The sequence below is a fragment of the Hyalella azteca genome, unplaced genomic scaffold (genome assembly GCF_000764305.2).
Source record: "Hyalella azteca isolate HAZT.00-mixed unplaced genomic scaffold, Hazt_2.0.2 contig12765, whole genome shotgun sequence".
NCBI lineage: Eukaryota > Metazoa > Arthropoda > Malacostraca > Amphipoda > Hyalellidae > Hyalella > Hyalella azteca.
The window spans coordinates 86,447-109,352 of NW_025942713.1; the positions used below are offsets into that span (position 1 = coordinate 86,447).

At 38.1% G+C, this 22,906-nt stretch overlaps 1 protein-coding gene and 1 long non-coding RNA gene across 3 annotated transcripts in view; both read right to left on the reverse strand.

Moving 5' to 3' along the window:
• LOC108683423 (protein ecdysoneless homolog) overlaps window positions 1–22,677 on the reverse strand; it is a 42,421-nt gene extending 19,744 nt beyond the window's left edge. The window contains exons 1-4 of one of the 2 annotated variants that reach the window (XM_047883375.1): window positions 22,101–22,677; window positions 21,391–21,451; window positions 21,240–21,296; window positions 5,510–5,597 (exon numbers count right to left, since the gene is read on the reverse strand). In XM_047883375.1, the coding sequence (XP_047739331.1) occupies window positions 5,510–5,597; window positions 21,240–21,296; window positions 21,391–21,451; window positions 22,101–22,302 (408 nt within the window). In that variant the 5' untranslated portion in view covers window positions 22,303–22,677. Of the gene's footprint in view, window positions 1–5,509; window positions 5,598–21,239; window positions 21,358–21,390; window positions 21,452–22,100 lie in introns of both variants that reach the window. The other variant, XM_018172737.2, reaches the window with a different exon arrangement.
• Window positions 9,094–13,769, reverse strand: LOC108683425. Its single transcript, XR_001931610.2, has 2 exons — window positions 11,072–13,769; window positions 9,094–10,505 (listed from the first exon to the last, which is right to left on the reverse strand). It is a non-coding gene; the product is annotated as an uncharacterized LOC108683425 (long non-coding RNA).
• Window positions 22,678–22,906: the final 229 nt, after the last annotated feature.

The following is a 22,906-nucleotide window of genomic DNA, read 5'->3' on the forward strand; positions in this document are numbered from 1 at the left end:
CATGTACAAAACCTATTTAGCCTAATTCGAAATTATGGTAGTGGACAAACCATCTACATACCTATGATCAAAATGTAACGAAGTATAGTTTTTAAAGCGATGGGTGCGCGAGTTTTGGAGATAATTGCTTGATACAAGAAGATTGTTTCATGGCGAATGGTTATTGCGTGGGGCATAGAGATTATTGCGTGGAGCATAGATTATTGCGTGGGGCATAGAGATTATTGCGTGGAGGCATGGAGGTCAGAGCAAGAGGCATGGAGGTCAGAGCAAGAGGCATGGAGGTCAGAGCAAGAGGCATGGAGGTCAGAGCAAGTGGCAGGTAAGAATCATAAGCTATTATGCCAAACTTATAGTTCACAGTCCGTACTATTTTCGTACCTACTATTTTAGGTGCGAATAATTAATTCTAAAGTAGGAAGCGCAGGAGGAAGAGGAAGTACTACAGCGCCAGCAGGAAAAGGATGTAAGGTGAACTTCACCACACACACACTCGTGTCCATAAGCTGTGCCCACACCTACACTGCTGACGTGATCGCCTTAAGAGGACCAGGATCTATACTTTCAAAAAAAGTCAAGAGATCGTAAGTTCATCAGCCAATCATTGACGGCCTTTCAAGCCACTCTTTTAAAAACAGTTAAGAGATCGTAAGTTCATCAGCCAATCATTGACGGCCTTTCAAGCAAAATCCACCAATCATAGACAAGAAAATAGAGCGTAAGTACTTACGTTCACTTAGCGAATTTTGAAAGTATGGTCCCAGGACTAAGCAGCGATTTGTTACCGAAACACGGAATGCTGACTCGATAAATATTAGCACTTTCCAGTATGACTTTATGCCAACAATTATTTCAATACTAGGAACGAATGCATGTCAAGCACACATAGTCTAGGGTGCTATGCCGAAGTTTGGATTACGCTCGCAGAGTAAAATAGTTTGTCCAATGGAATTGTCCATTGATCATAATTTATCAATATTCGAATTTAAATTTGACAAAAAATTATAGAAAATTTATTCGCTTATTAATTAAAGGTAAGACATAAACAGCAAGTCCGGCTCCGTATAACATTCTAAATCTAATTAAAGAGAATAGAAGATAAATGTGAAATTATAAAAAATCATTGTCATTGTGCGTCCATCAGTGAGAGGTTTTCACGCGATTACGTAAGTTAGATCCTCCTCCAACACAGACAAAAGGGGGGGACCCGCAGAGACAAGAGGGGGGGGGGGCTGTGACCCACAGAGACATGGGGGTGGCCACTCTCGCCATAGCCTACACCTAACCAAGAGTTGAGGTTCCATAAAGAGCCATCAACACCAACAGACAATGCACTTTCATTCACTCACATTAGCCAAGTTTCTACGCATACGTATTTCTATTAAATAAATCAATAAATTCACAAATAGCTTAGCTGGCATACTAAGAACCATATCAAGCTTGCACAGGTAAACTCTGGCTTTAGAGCTTAGCAACTTAGAAGAAGTGTGGAAAGTTGGGCTTTAACATCACCATTTAGATTCAAGTAATACTACGGATAACTACAAGTAACCATTACAAAAATTGCAAGGGAATGTCTTGATGCGAAGATGGTCCATTTTTTAAATATTTTAATTTAAAGCAGGATCGAAAATTTCTTTTGGTTAACGCCATGTACTGATCAGTTTTCATCTTCCGTCAAGTGATTATAAACGTTTTTAGGCGTAAGCTCACCATACGACCTAAGATAAATTAAAAACAGCATCATAATGCATGCGTCAATAAATAGACACATCAGCCCACGCGGTGGCTGATGGTCAGCAGCTGCGCCTTCCCAGGCAGTGCTTCAGGCAAAACCCTTTCACATTTTCAACCACTAAAAAGCGTGAGTTCTTCAACCTCGTGGAAAAAATTTATCCGGATTAAAAATGAATGAAGCTTAAAGCGGATAGCAAGTTCATACGGCGATGGCAATGAGTTGGTAGATGTGGCACAGCACATCCGGCAGATGTGGCACAGCAGCAGTGGCGGCATGTGTGTCAAGGTCGTGCGCCACGTGGTGCAGCCGCGCGTTCACGCGCCGATTTATGCAATCCCGCCAAAACTACAAGCCGGGCTTTCCAACGCCGCGGCAATTTTTGCAAGCTTCGGACAAAAAGCTCCACAAGGTTGGCGAGTCTTCAAAAAGCAGGAACAATTGGGGAAGTAATTTTTCAAGATATTGCAAATAAATCTGAGCAAACTTACCGAAAAAATTCGTACAATAATTACAAAAATTCACCTCGGAGAGAGATGCGTTCATTTACGTCTATAGGTTGTTATGCAGAGGCGACAGCATGTATGAATACTCTTTTACGGTCATAATTTGAAATAGATATAATAAACATTAATTAATTTGAAGTGATATGTAGGCAATCTATACAGGCTGCAAAGCGATGTGAGGTAAAGGAAAACAGTTCTCGGTAAAATTCTCGGGAAATTTGGCACGTCCTGTTAAGAACAGCAAGAATAAAAGGAAAAAAATTATGCGTGTTGTGCATTACTAAAATACTACTGAACATTATTACCAAAATTAAATAATATGAAATTAAAATATACAAGTTTCCTTATTCCAGACATCAACATGGCAAAAATGCCTCAAATGGCCGGGCATTTTCGGTTAATCTCCAACACCTAAATTCAACACCCACTAGCTGACCAGCCCTTGCATTCTGCTCTGTGCGGTCTCATGAGAACCTTGCTTAACCCACTTAGTCAGGAACTCAAGCCAGAATTACTCATTTTTTACAGCCATATTCGTCGATTTGAGCTTTTAACCAGTTGAGTTAGCCAGCTAAAATATTTGCGAGCCTAAGGTAATTCCGAAAGATTAAATAGTTAGATTAGATTAAAAATTAGATTAGATTAAAGAATAGAATTGGTAACAAATGTTGCAACTTTATTGGATATTTTTGAATTGCAGCCGTTCTCAAAATTTCTGTGAGCTAATTAAATCGTTTTCTTTGGGCACCTTCCAGCTATTCCGCCAGTTCAGAAATGACACACAATAATGCCCACAAGGCTAACCGAACCCTACAGCAACAACCTAACTACTTGTGCAGCACTCACCAGTCACCGCGCCACGACGCTTGTCTTGCCACGCACCACACAGCAACCATGATACCACATAGCGAGTGATGTTCAGCACATCTTGGGTGGATGTTCATCACATCTTGGGTGGATGTTCATCACATCTTGGGTGGATGTTTATCACATCTTGGGTGGATGTTCATCGAATCTTGGTGGATGTTCATCACATCTTGGGTGGATGTTTATCACATCTTGGGTGGATGTTCATCGAATCTTGGGTGGATGTTCATCGAATCTTGGGTGGATGTTCATCGAATCTTGGGTGGATGTTCATCAAATCTTGGGTGGATGTTCATCACATCTTGGGTGGATGTTCATCAAATCTTGGGTGGATGTTCATCAAATCTTGGGTGGATGTTCATCAAATCTTGGGTGGATGTTCATCAAATCTCGGGTGGATGTTCATCAAATTTTGAGAGGATGTTGGTGCATGAATGTCGATGAATCGGCTGCCAAGTGACTTCCAATTAATTGTGAGAGTTCATGAGATTGTGAAAGACTGCGCTGAGTTTGGGCCTGATGAAGCTGTTACACGTCATGCGGTCACAGCAAGCGCTGCCCGTGGTGCTCTTTTGCAGCTAGAATTTAAGACCAGAAGATGACGGTGAGCTATTGTATTGTAAAATGTAAGTAAAGAGACAATAAACCTTGTCTCACTGGTTATAAACAAAGCGCTCTTTCGAAAAATTTAGGGGTGATTTAGTAAACGGTATTTATACCTAGAGAAGCGCTGATTGAAATCCAGATGACAAATATGGCGATTCAGTGGAACATCGCGGTTAAACCATCACGTGACGAATCTTCATATAACCAATGTCCTTCGTTTCAAGATGAAGTAGCAAGGCCGCCTCTTAATTTTCATCACGTCAAATAGGAAGCAAAATTATCGTCAACGATCCACACTGAGATCACAGCTGCCAACCCGCCATGATGCTGTAGAAGATGCCCCTACCGTACCCACACGAGGGGCACGGCAGGAGCACCAGCGAGTGATGCGCCCCTCACCGCGTCGCGCGCCGCACTGCCCTTCCAGCCGCCCTGGAACCTCAACGCGGAAGAAGCGTCCAGTGCTCCACTACACTTGACCTTGGGAGGCGATGCAGCCTCGGCGCCACGCGGAAACGCTTCTCACATTATGCCGATACACGCAATCGATCCTACGTCCCTTGCCGGCTACACGGAAGTGACACCATAAATAACTGACCCTTCACCTTTCATAACTAACTCGAGCTCGGAGGTATTAGAGCAGAGCTCTATATGGTGACAAATAGAAAAAAAATAGAAACTAAAGAATTTTAGTTCTCAACAAAAACTTAACTTTAAAACAAATAGCTTCAATCTGTTTCAATATTTTAGAAAAGACGATTTTAAATTGTCTCTTGAATCACAGACCACGAAACGAAAGTTGAGACAAATCAACATTCGTTAATTCACAGCCGACCTTGAATGAGTCATGCAAGGATACCAATCACCAGGTAATACCACAACATTAATGTTAATTTTGAAAGTGTTTTTTCAACATTGAGTAGTAAAGCAACACGGACATGACATACAACGCTATAATGTGCAGGCAAGCTACACTACATTAAGGCTCTAAAAACGACAAATACGCAGGGAAGTCTTGGCTTGCAAGACGCTGATGTGTCAATCCTAACCTGTTCACGAAACATCATATGAAATCATCGAAGAGCAGGAGCATATGAGTAAATAAGATTCAGAATGAAAGGGAGAGTGGAAATGAACTAGGAAATTCTAGTCCTCGGACTCATACTTTTCTAGTAGTTTTTACTAATGATAGTTAATCTTTGGGAAGTCTAGGGCAAACAGGGTTGACATTATGGCCTTCTTCCATGATTTGGTTTTTCCAAATTGCGATCCGGGCCAATTCCATGATTTAGTTTTTCCAATTGCGTTGGCCGGCAAAAATTTTTGATTGCGGTACGTCCTTACTATTTTACAGAGTACAAAAAAAAATGAAAATCGAATTTCTGCACCGCAACCTCCAAATTTACTAGTAAACATTGATTTTTTTGCGGACTAGGCCCTTTTTTGCCCCATTAGGCAAGTCTGTTGACAAACTCAGCCATCGTATAGGTACACTACGGAGGATTGTAAATTCTATCCTATAGTGAGCGCAACAGCCGATTATACTTTCATGCATTTGAAAAAATGTCCTCATTTAGCATACATTTGCAGTATTAAAATAATCAACCACATCGAGACCACGGACTTTTCATTTCAGTCATTCACATCAAGAAATCTAGGAGAAATAAAAACACAATTAAACATCACTTGCACCAATAAAATATGCACATCTTTTGTACCATTATAACTATTCACAAAAGATCGTTAGTTCAAGTGTTCAACACATTCAACATAAGCAAATTGTAAACGTACTCACCCGCTGCTCGGCTGTCTCGGGGTCAGCCCAGGCCGGGAGGTGGTCGGCCGCCTCCACCAGCAGAAACTCGCCGTCCGTGTCACAGACTCTGCGGGAGTGTGGTGATACGTACTAGTACACTGCAGTGATACATACTAGTAAACTGCAGTGATACATACTAGTACACTGCAGTGATACATACTAGTGAACTGCAGTGATACATACTAGTATACTGCAGTGATACATACTAGTCCACTGCAATAATACATACTGTACACTGCGATAATGCATACTAGTACACTGCAATAATACATACTGGTACACTGCGATAATATATACTTGTACAGTGCGATAATTCAAACTATTACATTGCAATAATGCAGTGTAATAGTTATACTATTTAATAACTAGTACACTTAAATAATGCACACAAGATTTGGAAGAGAACTTGGGGAATTGAGACTAAAAACCGAGGAAATCAGTAGAGTTTTAAATTCAGGCTCAAAAATGTAAGTGCCTAAACGAGTATAACGTGTCCCTCTAAGACACACTTCTAATATTCAATTGAAGAAAGTTACATAATATAATAGATGCAAGGATAGTTTATGTTACGCTCGAGTACATTAATTAACATTTCTGAGACCTAACAGATTGCTTGATCGCTCTGTATCCTTCAAGAAAATGTTCTTCGGTTAGTTAGTTGGTTTAGTGACCACATGTTTACTAGCGCTTCAGCTATTCAGCTATCTCGCACCGAAAGTCAAGATGAACATCACCAAAGAGGCGGAAGGTCTCAATTTTCAAAAGTTTCTCAAATCAAAAATTGTTCATCACCCACAATTGGCGGAAGGTCTCAGATGTCCAGCCCGCTGAAGCTGGCTCGAAGGAAGCAGCGTTAGTATCTCAAAGAGACGAAGTGACAAGGAGGGACAGGTGAAAAGCAACAGAAACGAAGACACTCGAACAAGCTGTCGCTTACACTGGACGTCGGTCGCCCGCATGAGAAAGACAGAGAATGGAAATGAAAGGAAATCTACCTACATAATAACCTAATGTAAATAATCCTACCTACATAACAACTTAATGTAAGGAATCCTACCAACATAATAACTTAACCCCACAACTGAGACCTGCAGTCAGACACCGCGAGCTCAGCGGTGGGGCGCTCAGGAACAATCCCCCTAGGAGCGCGAGATCTCATAGGACTTAAATGTATTAATTTGTGACTTCTGATTTGTGATTCTAGATTCTACGAACTGACGATGGAGCTGGTCTCCGAAACGTTTTCTATATGAATTTTTGTGGACTTTTCTTTGCTTTTAAATTCTTACTCATAGGACTTCTGACGCGCACAGACACACGTCAGAAGGACCCCCTGAGGGGGAAAATGTTCTTCGTCAAAGGATTACTAATTAAATTGTTGTATCTGCATCTTTCATGCAAGCAACACGATTATTTTCCTCATTTGCTATAATCTGATTATAGAATCTAGTTACACGACATCAACGAAATTATTATTTATCTAACGTATAAAAACTTGTATAAGGCACGGCCAGCACTTATTACCGCGACGACGCGCAATAATTTGAATTTTACTTCATAAATTGTACAATTTAACACGTTGACTCGAAGTGGTACATATGCGTACCACAAAATGTATTTCTCCAGGACGTAGTAGTACATAATTCAGGTTGCCTAAAACCGGCCAAATCCGAGAATAAAAAAGGCCAAAAAAGGCCCATAACTCATAATATACTAGTTTATTTGTAGATTCCGCTATAAAAATTCCATTTATTTTCTTTTTGCAGTATTTAAAATTTAATTAGGAAGTACCCCTATTATAAATTTTAGCCGGCCAACTCAATTGAGAAAAACTAAATCACGAAATTTGTCCGGAAAAAATTACCGTCTGGCAACCCTGTTTAAAAACAGTAGAAAAAATGAGATAATAGTACAAGATGAAGCAATTGGAGTCAAAGTGTTAAAAGACCTCAGACCCACGTCTATTTAGTGTTTACAGATGAAGATCACACGAATAAAACGGTCAAACACACGTCTTATCATATATTCAGTATATAGCTGAATAGCAATAAGAAAAATAATTCAATTGAGCTTAGGAACTTGGTTCTTTTTGGACTGGAGTGGAGGCGTTTATCCTAAATGTTTTTAATTACAAAAGAAGGGAATCTAGCCTCCAAGCAAGCTTCATCGATCGAAAGTATGTATTAAAAAAATTATGTATGTAAATTCAATTATTGCGCGATTGTATAATGCTTGCCACGAAAATTTCGGAATAGTGAATTCGATGCAAGTTCATCTTACTTCTAAGTTAACATCAAGAAGATAAGTACTTAGTATAGTTTCGGTGTCTTTCCTCGACCAGAGTTTATTCGACAGTATAATGTCATTATCAATCATACTACGAATTTTCAATGTGTTTCCGTAAACCCTGTTTTATATACGAAACTTTGGATGAAGTGCGAGTTCAAAGGAATACTTCCAAAACTTACATCATATCTACTGCATCATTAGCTTCATGCGGTAGTAACGTCATCGCAACACAATACTTCGAAAGACGATAATCCACGATAAATTAACGATGGTGTCAATTTAGCATATCGATATAAAATAAAAAAAAAACAAGGCAAATTGCCAAAAAGTTCAGCATTTCTTATTAGTGAAATCGTTTCGGAGTCCAGCTCTATCGCCAGTTCAAAACCTAGAACCTGTGTTCTATACGTTATGAACTAACGATGGAGCTGGACCCCGAAACGTTTTCTCTTATAAGAAATGATGAACTTTTTGGCGTTTTTCTTTGCTTTTAAAATCGAGTGATAATTATGTAGGTACGACAGCTTCAGTTTCAATTTGAAACAAGAACTCGACTAATTCGTAACATTGAACAATTCATTACATGGATAATTTGAATTTTTTGAAGAATCGTAATTCATGGCGGAAGTTCATAATGGGAACGCAGTATAGCGAATGTCACAAACTTGCAACAATAGAACAGCAACAAGCATTGTAACAATGGCTTATGCCCTCAGCTTCCGAGAATAAGTCGTAACACCCTTGATTAGCAGCACTCAGAAGCATAATATTTTTATACGTGTAAGCAGGATGAAGTTAAGACTTTTGAAATTAATTCTATGGGCGTGGTGAACAAAGCGATTTCTCAAATAACTAACTATGAAAAGAGCGACTCACTTCCCGGCCGGCAACAATAAAAAATAAATTGAAACACATTCAAAAAGGAACACCTCCATTGAAACAAAAAATTAGTCGAGTCTTACGAGAAAAAAAAATCTAAATGCATTTACGAAATGTTGTACAATCAATCACATACATAAGCTCTTAGTGCGAATGAACTAAAAATGACGATACTTAAAATGATTTCAAAATAATAATCCATTGAACAATAGAAAATCAAAATTTTTGCACCAGATACTTCAGGCGATGCTGTAAACTTAACACCCAACTTATTCGTATCTTCATACTAATTGTTGAAGCCTATAAGGTTCTGATTAACTGTTAAAATAGTAAACATTAATTTCAATTCGCCTAACGAGTGAACTGTGTTTGTAGGAAAAAAAGGAAAACAATCGTATGGTGGAAATGATGTATTGAAACAACTAGCACAAGAAATGTTTCTGAATGCCGGCTCTACCATAAGTTTTAATGAGAGGTTACATAAAATAACACGTTACAACTTTAAAATAAGAAAGTCATCACAGTAAGCGAAACAAAAATTAGCAGAACATTTTTTCGGTACGTCACGAAGAATTAATGAAGCCAACGAACACATCGACTTTCTTCCATTCATGACTAGCGTTACAATTCACAAGATAAAACGTACAACACTTACGACAAGATGCACAACATGAACATCCATATATTTCCAGTTAAATATGAAATAATACATAGACGGTACAATACACGCTTGCACAAAGAGATCAAAACTGAACACAAGAAGCAAAATTGCCACACAACAGTAACGTTCACAGGTGGTGGGAGGGCGTTATTTGTAAAAAAAAAATTCAAGTCCTACTGGGCAAACTGAAACAGTTTCTATATTTTATGCACAGACGTAATTCTGGTCATGATTCAGGCCTTTTGAGGAACTTAAACGTCACACGCAGGACGTCCACAGCAGTGAATTGAGTGCCAAGGTTTAGAAACAACGCAGCCTTTGAGCGGAAATGCCGGCCATGAACTAATCATTGACACGATTTATTTTTATCTTAATAACGCATTGATAGAACTATGTGGACACGAATAATAATCTAAAGCTTACATATGAAACCAGAAACCAAAAATTGATTGCACTCATGTGTTACAATGCTGAGTAGAAGTGACATATTTTATTTGATTTTCCAATACAATAAGACAATCAACAATCAAACAAATTTTAACGGGTCGTAGTGTTTAGAGAATTTGACATCAATAAAATAACCGTCGCGAATATTTTCCTGTTAATTAAATAGATTTAAAAAAAGATAGGTAAGAACTTATTTAGTTTCTTATGTAACGTTAGGTAATTATAAATAGAAAATATTAATCGGCTCTTTATCCTTTCAATCTTGTGCAGCAGTTATATGAAAATTACAATGAAATTTTTTCGTCCATTAGCCAAATATAACAGGATTATCATCGCTGAACCAGACAAGATTTTTTAGAGTCGGACTCCTCACTGATAAGAAAGCCGCTCACGTCTGGACATCAAGCAGATTATATTCAAACCTCGTTGAGAAGCCCTCATTACAGAAATTTTAATCGTTCCTCATACACAGAAATTAAGGGTAAAATTCAGGGAAGCGCCAAAAATGTGGCGCTTAGATGTTCGGCGCCCTCCTTACAGTGAAGATTCTTGATAATTTAAAATAATCATAATCTTCCAATATTCCAGGTGATGCTCAGCCATCCTTGCTCTGGCCCTGGCCACTCTTTCTCTCCAGCTTGTATTGAAGGCAGGGTACTCGAGATGCGCCAGGGCACAGGGCTTCTTGTAGTTAAGCACCTGTTGAAGGAAAAATAAACATGTTTGTCATTCAACTATACCACCAAAAAAAAAAAAACGATCAGAATGTGAATCCATGCGTGCAAATGGTAAATTATGTTTAGATTTAGTTTCAGTTTAATATTGACCTTGACTCTACTTCACACTCATAGGAAGCTGCATGGGCACAACTATACCGACTCAGTGAGATCACATTGGTGTTGCCGTATTAAGACAATATCATACGGTTGACAACTCTACTTACTCGCCCCCCACCACACGGTCAACGTCATTCCAATCCAAGGACTTAATTCGCAGGTTTTTGTTCAACCGCTTTCATATTAAAATCTTCAGCAGACATTTATCCGGTTCAGACAGTAAAAGAACAAATCATATTCAGACCTAACTAATTGCATCAATTATGAACCAGAAAAGATATGAACTAAATTAAATTCTGAGCGATGAAAGCAAGAGCCAATAACGATATCGTAAACAATTCTTCAGAAAAAAACACTCATCATTAGAAAATAAAAATTTGGTTTGAATGTGAGACTCTTGTTAAGACTAGGACGAGCATGCCTGCTTACCTCATGTTCACTTTTTAGCGCCCTGCTGCTTGCAGCGGTCACAGTTGCAGTGTCGGCTGTGATCTTCACCCATTATGTCGGAGATGTCACCGATTGAGTAACTCAATTTATGATAATTATTGCTTTAGAAAGCAATTGGTAATCTGCGCAAAAAATCTAGTGCATTGATGGAATTTGATCGCGGACAGTGATGATGACACAATTACTACCGGACGTGTCTTGCTCAACCAACAACCTACAGCGCTAAGGCCATCAACAGTCTCGTACTGTTGATAATGAACTGTTCCACAGGAAGTAGGATGCACTAAAACGTGTATCACATGATGATGAGGTAACTACGATTAGTATTCAATGTAGGTACACATTTACTAAGACATCCTACACTTAAGGAATCAAATACTAAAAAATGCACAGGCTAATATGACTAATGCCCCAATAATTCATTACCACAGTAAGAACTGTTAACAACTTATTTGCCTCCCCCCATCCCTACCAAAAAAGTACTAGCCCGATGTTGATGAGAAACAGTGATATTATTTTCTAACAATTATTACAGACTTATTACAAAGAAAGTTCATAATAGGCAAGAGTTCATTAGACTGAACTGTTCTGATGCGGCTAGGTATTTTAGACTGTAAATTATTAAATTCTCATTGAGCTTAGCTCTTCAGAATCATACCGATATATGACGAATTAATATTCGATATATGAAGAATTCGAGTTGAAACAAAAAATATTTTCCATTTTCATGGAAGAAAATCAAGTGCTTCACTACAAAAAGAAGTCATGCTCACTGAAAAAAATCTAAATAAAAAACAACGAAATGAACGAATCTCAACACTGAAATTACTTGAATAAATCCATACAGATACTACCCAAATTTCTAACTAAATACACGCGAAGTGAAGTACGGTAATAATGCAATCTATTTAAATAAATCCATACAGATAAGTTTTCCAACTAAATACACGTAAGCTAAGTGAAGTAATAATGCAATCTATTTAAATAAATCCATACAGATAAGTTTTCCAACTAAATACACGTAAGCTAAGTGAAGTAATAATGCAATCTATTTAAACAAATCCATACAGATAAGTTTTCTAACTAAATACACGTAAGCTAAGTGAAGTAATAATGCAATCTATTTAAACAAATCCATACAGATAAGTTTTCCAACTAAATACACGTAAGCTACGTGAAGTAATAATGCAATGCAGTACACACGTAAGCTAAGTGAAGTATTAATGCAATGTGCAGTACAGCAGCCTAGGACGCACGCAAGCGTCTGACGCCCAGTGGCAGGATGCTAGCACCTCAGAGCCACACTACGATGTGTGGAGCAGGCGACTCAGCCAAGCTCTACTCTCGGTACACACCTAACCCTACCAATATATATAGCCTTAGAGCTCTTCCTCCTCGGGGGTCTTACGTACGCGTGCCGTCGGATGAATTCCTTGCTTTGCAACAAGCTCAATCAATTTATTCATGATAGCAGTTCGAGGAAGAAACAACTGGCACTTGACGCCCGCTCGCACAGATGCTGTTTCAGGAGCAACCACTAATGCGTCCGCACTACAAGGTTCTTGCTCTTTTTTCAAGTGCGAGCTTGAACTGGGAGCCAATGCGAGGTTGCCTTCCGACATCTCAGACACGCCCATTATCAAGTTCAGAGGGTAACCCGCCATGACCTACAAGTACGCATTCAGCTCACCTCCTTCCGCCATGAATTACACTGAAAAATATATTTCAACAAATTGTTTTACTGGAGATGTGTTAAATAATTAGACTAATTCGAATCCACAGATTATTTTTAACCATTTGGCTGAATTACGTCATGCTTTTTAGTTACGGAATACTCTCATAAAATCACTGAACAACATACTCTAAAAACATTTTTTTACTGGAGATATGTAAAGTACCGGTAGTTAAGTAATTCGGGTCTTGTGATACAAAAAATCAAAATCGTTTCGCTTAATTATGCAAGGATTTTCAATTACAGAAATACTTACATAATTTAGAAGTCATAATGGACACTGCCATAAGTGTCCATTATGTCCATAACAGAAGTCATGAGTCCTGGTGGACACAACATGAAGCATTTCGCCTCTGTCGACCCAGCTAGATTTTCCTTCCATCCCTCCACATAAAGCTCGGTTTGATAACAATTTCGTCCGGATAATGGATCTCAATGGACTTGGGCTATTATACCTGAAGGAGAAGTTTGGCAACACCTTGTAAAAGGGAAAAATGGAGGCTGGTGTCATTTTTGAACCACAAATCCGACACTTACTGAATAGTGAGACTTTTTTAAAAACTCTAAGCCCCAGAGAGTTGGCAGCGAGGAGGAGCTTCAAAGCTGCGACAGACAAGTTCCTATAGGGGACGATACGCAGACATTGAAGGAACAGTACAACCGATGCAAGAGTCATTCAGAACATTTGACTCCAGTATATCCCTGAAAATATAATTCCAACACGAGCACCCGAACTTCTTCCCTGACAACTTGGGAACTGCCACGGACGAGCACGACAAGCGATTACGCCAAGAGATTTCACTCATGGGGATGCGTTATAACGAAGGCGACAAAACCCGAACACCATGGGCGACTTCTGTTGGTTCCAGTATCGTGCAACGCTAATAGCACACAGCAGCACAAACGTAGAGCCAAATGCCTCAAACATTTATAAGTTTTCTATAATTTCTGTTATTACCACGTTTTTCTTAGCTTCGCTTCGTGTCTGTCTGTCATCAAAAATTCAAACCTTAATTTAGAGCACTTCTGAAGATCATAGAAACTTGAAATTTGGCATACATGCTTATGCTGCCTAACAATTCAATATTTGATCATCAGAAGTAATAATTAAAAAAAAAATCAATGAAAAAACAATGAAATACAACAAATAAAAAAAATTTAAAAACCACGTTTTCTTAACGGATAAGAAATAAAAACATTTACTCTCACATAACATTACATAACATTTTACATAACTTTAATGTTATGTAAGAGTTAATGTTTTTCTTTTTTGTCCGTTAAGAAAACGTGATTTTAAAAGTTTTTTTTATTTTTCGAAGTATTCATGGTAAAATAAGTTACTTTTTTCGACTATCATATGAAATACTGAAAATCAGGAACTGAAAATCCTAATGTGATACAGCAAAACGGTTATGATTTTTTAAATCAGCGTAGCAAAATTAGTCGATATATGTTAATAACTTCAAAATCTCCTGTAAAAAATTTTTTGGTGCAGTGTTATTTGTACCACCACCTCGCGCGAGGGAACATCCAAAATAGTAACGAAAACTGGTGTGAATACCATTTTTAATGAAGCCATTTGTGGCCTTCATTAAAGAATAATTGATCGTTTACATGAAATTTGCCTAATAACAGAATTTGTGGCAGTCAATGAATACAAAGAACGAAATCAGAATTATATTATTAATCCCATAATATCCAAGGACAAATCGAAGAAGCAGTGCAGTCACAGAAGGCTATTTCATGAAGTCTACAGTCGCTACAGGAATTTTTGTTTCGCCCACAAGTTCCTTACATTTCCTGCCATCCTAACTGACACTGAAATCAATATTTCAAGCCAACCGACAGCAAAGATTAAAACAATTACTGATGCAAATGACTTGCCATAAACTGTAATGACATGCACAAACTTTTAACCGTATAATCAGAAAAAGTCAAATAATGAATAAACTATAATTTTCGAAATAAACTCTTATTTCGCAGCCATTTTCGGTTAAAGCAACTCCGGCGCAGTGAAAAAAGCTTATCAGTAGGCGCTCGGTTGCAGATCTGACGTCGAGTACCATACGTCACGCTTATCAGTATTTCCGTGAGCTTGCACTGCTGAAATTCCTCCCCAGCTATTTGAATTCGGACTTTCCACGTCCGTTAATTTCAAGTCACCGCAGAATCTTTTCAGGAGCAAGCCAAGTGCATCCAAGGGCTAACGGGTAGAAAAAAAAGAGCGCGTTTGAATAACAGCATAACTTGGAACGAGTAGAAGACGAATCAAATTAATTACGTACCGCTGATAAAAAATAGATTAAATTTAAAAGATGATTTCGGGATTAATAAACGCAGAAACACGTATGTGAATGAGCATTTTACAGCATTTGCCAGCAGTGACTGAGCGGCGAATCGCGATGCGAAAAAAAAATAATTCTTTTATTAGCTTCATTTAAGCACCCTATACCGTCGTGTCGTTCATCTTCTCCCCTTTTGAAAGATTAAGACGTAGCAACTGATACTATGATCAACAGACTCAAAGCGAGGTGAATGACCGTTGTGTGATACCAGCAACGCCACTATTATGATGCACCAGCAATATAATTTAGAGCACAAAGAAGCAGCACTTCCCACGGAAGCTTGCAATGCGAACACTTGATGAGTCATCGGAATTGTGTGAAAAAATACGTTTTAGCAGTGAAACCTTTTCCCTGCATCAGCTCCACCTTTTGACTCCTTTATCAAAGGTGCATCATGGGAAGCCAAACACCCTCGTCCGTACACGTCAAAGTGCAGCTTGACTCCAACATCCGTCAAACATCCCAAGCCAAAACATGCTAATTGTGTTGCTCAGGAAATATCGTTTTCTGGCCTTTGACCATCGCAATGTAGGAAGCTTTTTTCCTAAATTACTTAGCGATAATTATGTTCATATTATGATGATATTATTACACGAATTACATAATTTACACACGAATTATGTAGACATTATGATCATGTATTATCTTGTTAAGTTATATATTTTAGTAAATACGTGAATTGAGAGCACGAAAAATCAAAACACGTCAATTTTAAAACTACGATCACACGAGTAGGGTAACTGCGCTTCGTTCAACTAAAATAACAAGAAATAAGTCTTTAAAAAATTTATTTACAAACTTGAAATATAGTAAATTCTAACTTCTAAGTAAATTCTTCTAAGCACTACGGCCAAGTCGTGACAAACGCATAAGATTTTTGAAACCTAGGTAAAGAAATACATGAGCGAGTATAGGAATAAATATCCAGTCATTATGATTAGCTGCTAAGCAGTATGCACAGGTTTAGATGTTTTCTCGCATGAATATAATCTGAGCCCTGCGGCACTCAAGGTCAAGCCATGAAATGAGAACTTAAAACTTCCCCCAGCACTCAACGTCAGGTTGTATCAACGTTGATACAGCGAACTTCGCGACGTTGAAATAACGCTAAATATTAGTCCAGAATGGAAAGTGAATCAGCGTAAATTTTTTCAACGTCGTACATTTCGACGTTGTTTCAACGTTAAAAAAGCGCTGAATTCTGACGTTAACAGGGTATTTATATAAGGTTTTGTCAGGTTAACATGTTCTATCATGAATGTCACAGTATTCACGCGATTTCAACGTTTACGACGTTGAAATGTACGACATTCAAAAAATGACGTTGATTCGCTTTACATTCCGGACTGATATTCAACGTTAGTTCAACGTCGCGAAGTTCGTTGTTTCAACGTTGATTTAACCTGATATTACCGGCAGGGTCTATTCTTAGTTTCATTTGGTTTATTATGTTCATTTCATTTAAATGTCACTTCATTTGCAAACACTTACCAGACTAAAAAATTCTGCTGATGAAAGGAGAAGTTAATATTGTTTTTGGCGCCACGGCTATTGGCGCCAGCGATTTTCAGGGTCAAATAAACAAAAACTCCAATGCTATGCAAAAAACGAGGATATCACTTGGAACGTCCATGATAAATTAATAGTTTGATCATTTCATTTTTTCTTTGAATTCCCCGCTTTTGATTGTTTAGAAATACTACGGCGTACATAAGTCATAATAATTCGTTTGAAAGCGTAACAATTTCAAGCGAAGTGTTCCGTGATAACCAATATATCAATTAAGGTCAATTTCACAACTGTTGTAGGCTGATTTTGGAGCACTTGCTATGAAAAACTATGTATCGTGCACATAATTTACTACACTAGCGAAAATATAGTATATTTAAATGTTACTGTTGAGTAACATTTCTTGAGTGCACATGTTTCACACAAATGCAAATGTCGCACAAAAATTTATAGTCAACATTTATCGAATTTCTGATTTTTTTCGGTCTTTGATCAAAAATCCTCGTCGTATAGGGCATTCTGATGTAGGTATTAATTAAAAATCAAAGCATCAAAAGAAGAAGAATATCTAGTACTTGAAAAGCATCGTTAACTAACAGCACGGAGGATAAATTTAATTAAAATTAGTTTACGCAATGGAGGGGTAGTCGAGGCGGTCGTAGCGTATGTATTCGTCGGCAGTTAATTATTACTTGAATAATTATTAGATTGATGGTAATTGATTACATAATTACTCTATTAAAATAATTAAACAAAAATATACACGGTAGATTTGAGTGGCACAGAAATCACGCGGAGGAATTATTTTGATTTTTATCAATAGACCCTGAGGTCAATGAAAAAAATACAGATACAACAGAAGTCATCAGGGAAAAGCCNGCAGAGGCGAGGCAATATATAGCGGAGCGCAACTTAGCTCTATCTAAGTGCTCAGTTCCAGGCTATTATGAGCCAGCTTCCGCAGAAGTATAATGAAACTATATTAGGCACCTTGGGTAAGTGTTGTACTCGATTACTCATATAATTAATCGAACAAGACTTTAATCAACATAATATTTTATGTTTATTCAGAATTGGAGTACATTAATACTTAGTCTATTTGTTTTATTTTTAATTCGAATCTGAATTTCTTCATGAGAAAGCTAATAAAAGTTATGCGGATTTAAATAAACATTAATAAAAATTTAACATTTCCCATTTACCCAATGACTATTTATCGAGTGCACACGATAGATATATATCAGGAAATTTCTGAAGAATTCAGTCGATATAGAACTCAATATAACAAATAAGTAATTAGATCGCAGCCACTAATCTATGAAACCTACTTTGCACGCAATTCGAGACCTGTAAGAACTGCGAGGTGAGGTACACAAAAAAAGTACCGAGCAAACTAAGGACCAGGCTGCTGAAAAATGGTTGTGTCACTTCAACACTTGCACCCGAGCTGCACGCTGCGCGAATAACTCACAAGTCACGGCATCCCAGTGGACACTTAAGTATAAGAGGGTTACAGCCTACAGCTTACTTTAATTCAGTAATTAATCAATACAATTTACCTAAACTACAGCCCGTTTAGGAGCGCGCGAAATTAAGAAGAAGCGATAATTCGTTTTCTTCAGGTCAGCTAAGTCAATATAGCTGTCATCCAGGCTCAATAGAAAGAACTTGCCTCAAGAGTAAACGCAACACCTAGATATCTCATTGCAAAATTTGTAACGATTGATTTATTTATTAGTTGCGTCAGGTTTTTTAGGGACATGTGTTAAGATTTTCGCAGGAAGCCAAACGTTCAAGGCTATGAATGCCTCGTTTAGGTTGATTAATATGGAGCATTATTCCTTAACTTCAAAAATGGTTTTACATTATTCTGACGATGCACATATTGTTTCATGTAATCAGACTGAATAATCACCGCCGTGATCGGTTCATCGAGCAGCTATTGAGCTCAGAAGAGTGTAGAGAATTATGAAGACAGTCGCACAGCAACGCCTGATGACGCAACAGGAGGAGAGGGGCGGATGAATACATCAGAAGCAGCGAGGGTGTCTCTTGTCACGGTCAAGTTCAGTGAGGCAGTGGGTGAAGGGCACGCATCCGTCTACACAGTGGGTGAAGGGCACGCAATAAGTCAGGCCAAGGCCCACAGCTATCAAGGTGGTCCACCAACAAGCTGCTCGAGCTTCCTTCCTTCCTCGATAACTCGGAAGCCGCGAACGTCACACACACAAAAAAACAGGGTAGAGAATAGGATCTATTTCTAGACGGAGAAAATGATCACTATGAATGTACGAGCGCTATTTTTCCCCTTCCAGGATATAATTGAAATTTCAATGAAGTAGAAAAGTTTGCAAGTAAAATTGTTCTGTTGCATGGACTTGAGATCTCCGGAATAGGACTTGATTAGATTCGCAATAACTCGCAATTTTAGAATGAAAATGAAAAAAAGTGTAGGCCTTGTGTCATGACCATCTGGGTAAGAAATCTCATTAAACACAATCGGACATCAAATAAAGCCTAGAACTGAAAAAAAAACGAGTACAATCTGAAACTCTGCCTAAACCTTGCTAGTCGAGCAAGAGAACTGAAGGAACTGCAATCTTACAAACATGCCTGTAATATCGAGCACTTTCATCACAATGGTGACCGTCCTAGAGTCAGATCGAGATGTTGTAACCGGCGCCGTGGAAAGCGCGCGTGTCAGATGTACCCACTTAGTGTCTCTGGCTACCGTATTGTGCGTGATTTATGAAAGTTACATAAATATCAGTAAATACACGGTATATCGCACAAAGTATTGACGGTTTTACAGCTTTGTTGTGACATAATGTAAAATGAAAGAGTCGAAAAACAAATCAAAATTTGTAAATAAGCGAACGAAGTTTAGTGATTGTCAATTAATGGATGTAGGTAAGTAGGGATGTAAATTACGGAGTAAATTAGGGTGTACATTAAGGACGTTAATTTGGGAGCACGAGAAAGGCAGCCATTTGCCGTCGCTTAAAATATTCTCAATAGGCCTCATTGTTGTGACCTTCATTCTTTATTCATCAGAGTTCATGATATATTAGTTCTTCATTAGGACATCAAATCATCATAGATTGTCTGTTTATGACATGATGTAAATCAGTTCCTTAACACTGGAATGATGGGATTAGATAACTTACTTGATGTCTGAATTAAAGTAACGTAAATGAACAAAAAAAAAAAGAAAACATTAGCGTTGCGGCGAAAGTCACGGTTATAAAGTTAGGATGCGACAAGGCAGATGTAAAGTTTTAGTTATCATATTATCAACAATGTTTCATGCATGAATAGATTTCCTGAACAGAAATTATTTAAAAAAAAAAAAAAAAAAACGCTGTTATGCATACTCTCGGCAAATATTTTTCGCATTGCTTGTTTTCAATCAAGTGTCACCTTTATATGCACCAACATTAACCAATCATAGGATTGAAAAGTATGTCAGAAAAAGCCGCAGTATTTAATGGATTACCTCATATTGAGAATAAAAAACTATTTCGAGATAGTTCGTCGATCCCGCCTCCACGCTACGTGGGGTCTTCGTACATGAACCCTGGATCACTTTATTTGCATCAATTTATTTTCGATAAACTGATCCATTTTTAGAAGAAATTCGTTCTAATTGTCATTTCACAAGTTCACGAGTGCATTTACACTCGCAAGAATGCAATCTTAAATCAGATCGAATCCAATCAATATCGGACAGCATATTTTTGCAATAAAATGTAGAAAATGATTGTCAACATCTCATAATTGGCCTGTGCTATGGAATAGTCGATACGCCTTGTTCTTCGATGCTGCCAAATAGATTAGATGATTAGTCTCATTTTGATTAATTCTAATTATTATACGACATATCACATACGCGTGCCTCTCTTGAGAACTATACAAACATATTACAAAATATATAAAAGTTCAGCTACGCGTAACGAGATGTTCGCATTAAAAATCCTGTCATAAAAATGCCTCCGTCATTATATGAGAAATCCGATGAGTTAAAATCCGTAGACCTTTTCCGCGGGTAGTAGCCAGGCAATGCGATGCCAATACATATTTCATAAGGAATATTTTCTCTGTTCCGTTTCCTCATCCCTCCCGTTATTCTTCTACCTAGTCATGTAAGCAACATAGCTGAGCAGTAAAATTTCTGAAAGGCACCAAGGCGGCAATATTTGTCTCAGAATCAAATCTTGCTTTAGTGCTTCAATTCCTTGTACAATATCGTGATCATTAACACTGTACCTACTTCAAATACATGCTCCAAACATGTAAAATATTCAACGGGTTCATGAAGGTTTCCAAATTCCTTTTACAAGTATGAATGGTTACGGATATTCATGTGAAGAACAGAAAAATATGAATAAATATTTCTACATGTCAATTTTAAACGAGGAGAGAGACTCAGCAAAAAGTGCTGGCATTTCTTGGCAGAAAAAGTCAAGACTCCTAAGAATTGAAAAATTAAATATTAAACAAAGAGTTTAGCAAGAGATCAGGCTAAATAAAGAAAGTAACTGGAGAACCGAAATGTACAAACCTGATGACGAGTTGAGGGAATTCAGATGAGAGCTTGCGTAAGAGGAACATGATGAACCACTCGTCCTCTATGTAGTCCCCCACACAGCTCTCCCCGTACAGGTGACTGCTCACTGCACCTGGTAGAGAAGAGTAAGAGGAACATGATGAACCACTCGTCCTCTATGTAGTCCCCCACACAGCTCTCCCCGTACAGGTGACTGCTCACGCCACCTGGTAGAGAAGAGTAAGAGGAACATGATGAACCACTCGTCCTCTATGTAGTCCCCCACACAGCTCTCCCCGTACAAGTGACTGCTCATTTCTCCTGGTAGAGAAGAGCAAGAGGAACATAATGAACCACTCGTCCTCTATGTAGTCCCCCACACAGCTCTCCCCGTACAGGTGACTGCCCACTCCACCTGGTAGAGAAGAGTGACACAACTCAATGGGAATGTGGCAGCTTTGACTGCAGGGAAGCTGCAACGAACCAACAAATTTACACTAGAGCTTTAGTCCTTGAAGTTCTTTAAAAAGTATATAAATGAATCTTAAAAAGTTTACATAACAAGAACAAAATCAGTTGTTAGGAAGTTTGAAACTGAAATAGCTTGAAGCAAAATTATCAGTCTTGGGCATGGCTAAGGCAAATGGGGAAGATTTGCAGCAACTGCTCATATGATACTGGTATGTAAAATTTGGTGAATAGCCAAACATGTTGAATTTTTTATTCTGATTCTGCACATTTAACACAGACTTCCCATCATAAAAGCAAAAAATATATGTAACTGAACAAATATTCTACCTACACTTGTGTCAAAAACTATTGGTACGGTACAGTTACCTACTGTATAAAATCTAGGATGTAAATTAATTAGCTCACCTTCTAGGCCATGAGACACATCTTCCTGCACAACTCTGAGATTGAAGGGGTCTTGGTTCCATATGTAGCTCTCAGTGTGAGGGTGTAGAGCAGTCAAGTAAACTTGACAGAAAGATTTGAGTTCAGCTGCGTCTGTGACAACAGTGCCATCTGTCTGCAGCGGGAGCAGCCAGTATTGAATGATGTCGTTACAGCTGGCCATTTTGAGGAGCTTGCAGTTTTAAATCACTATGGAAATGCTGTAAAAACACACTTTTGCACCTGAACAAATTTCAGTTTTCTGAGAAAATTGCTACTTGAAACACTGCACAAGGTTCTTCAAAATCAAACAATGGTTCACTTCAATCAGTTTCAATACACTACATTATTTTTCAAATTTTCTTGTGAAAAGCAATTCAACATATTTTAATGAGCACTCACAAGTGTTCTTCTATCACACAAAAAGGCTACGACACTAAACTACCTATCAAAATTAACTTAAGACACAAATGCAATTGGCACCAATTTGGGACTGAAACACATGACTAGCACCAGCTATAAAATATTGGCACACAAGGAATGAGTATCTGAAACAAACATGGTCTATGAAACATTAACTAATTATGATCAGAGGTCAGCAGATAATGTAGGGAAGAATGTACCTATTATCATAATCAAGATGCCCCTTATTTAAGAAAAATAGAAGTTTCAAAAAACTGTTTAACTGGCACTTAAGTCTCTAGTCAGAACATTTATTTCATTTCAATTTTTCAATTGGCTTTAAGGAATAATGAAATCAAGTTATCAAACTCAATGAGAGAGGCTGC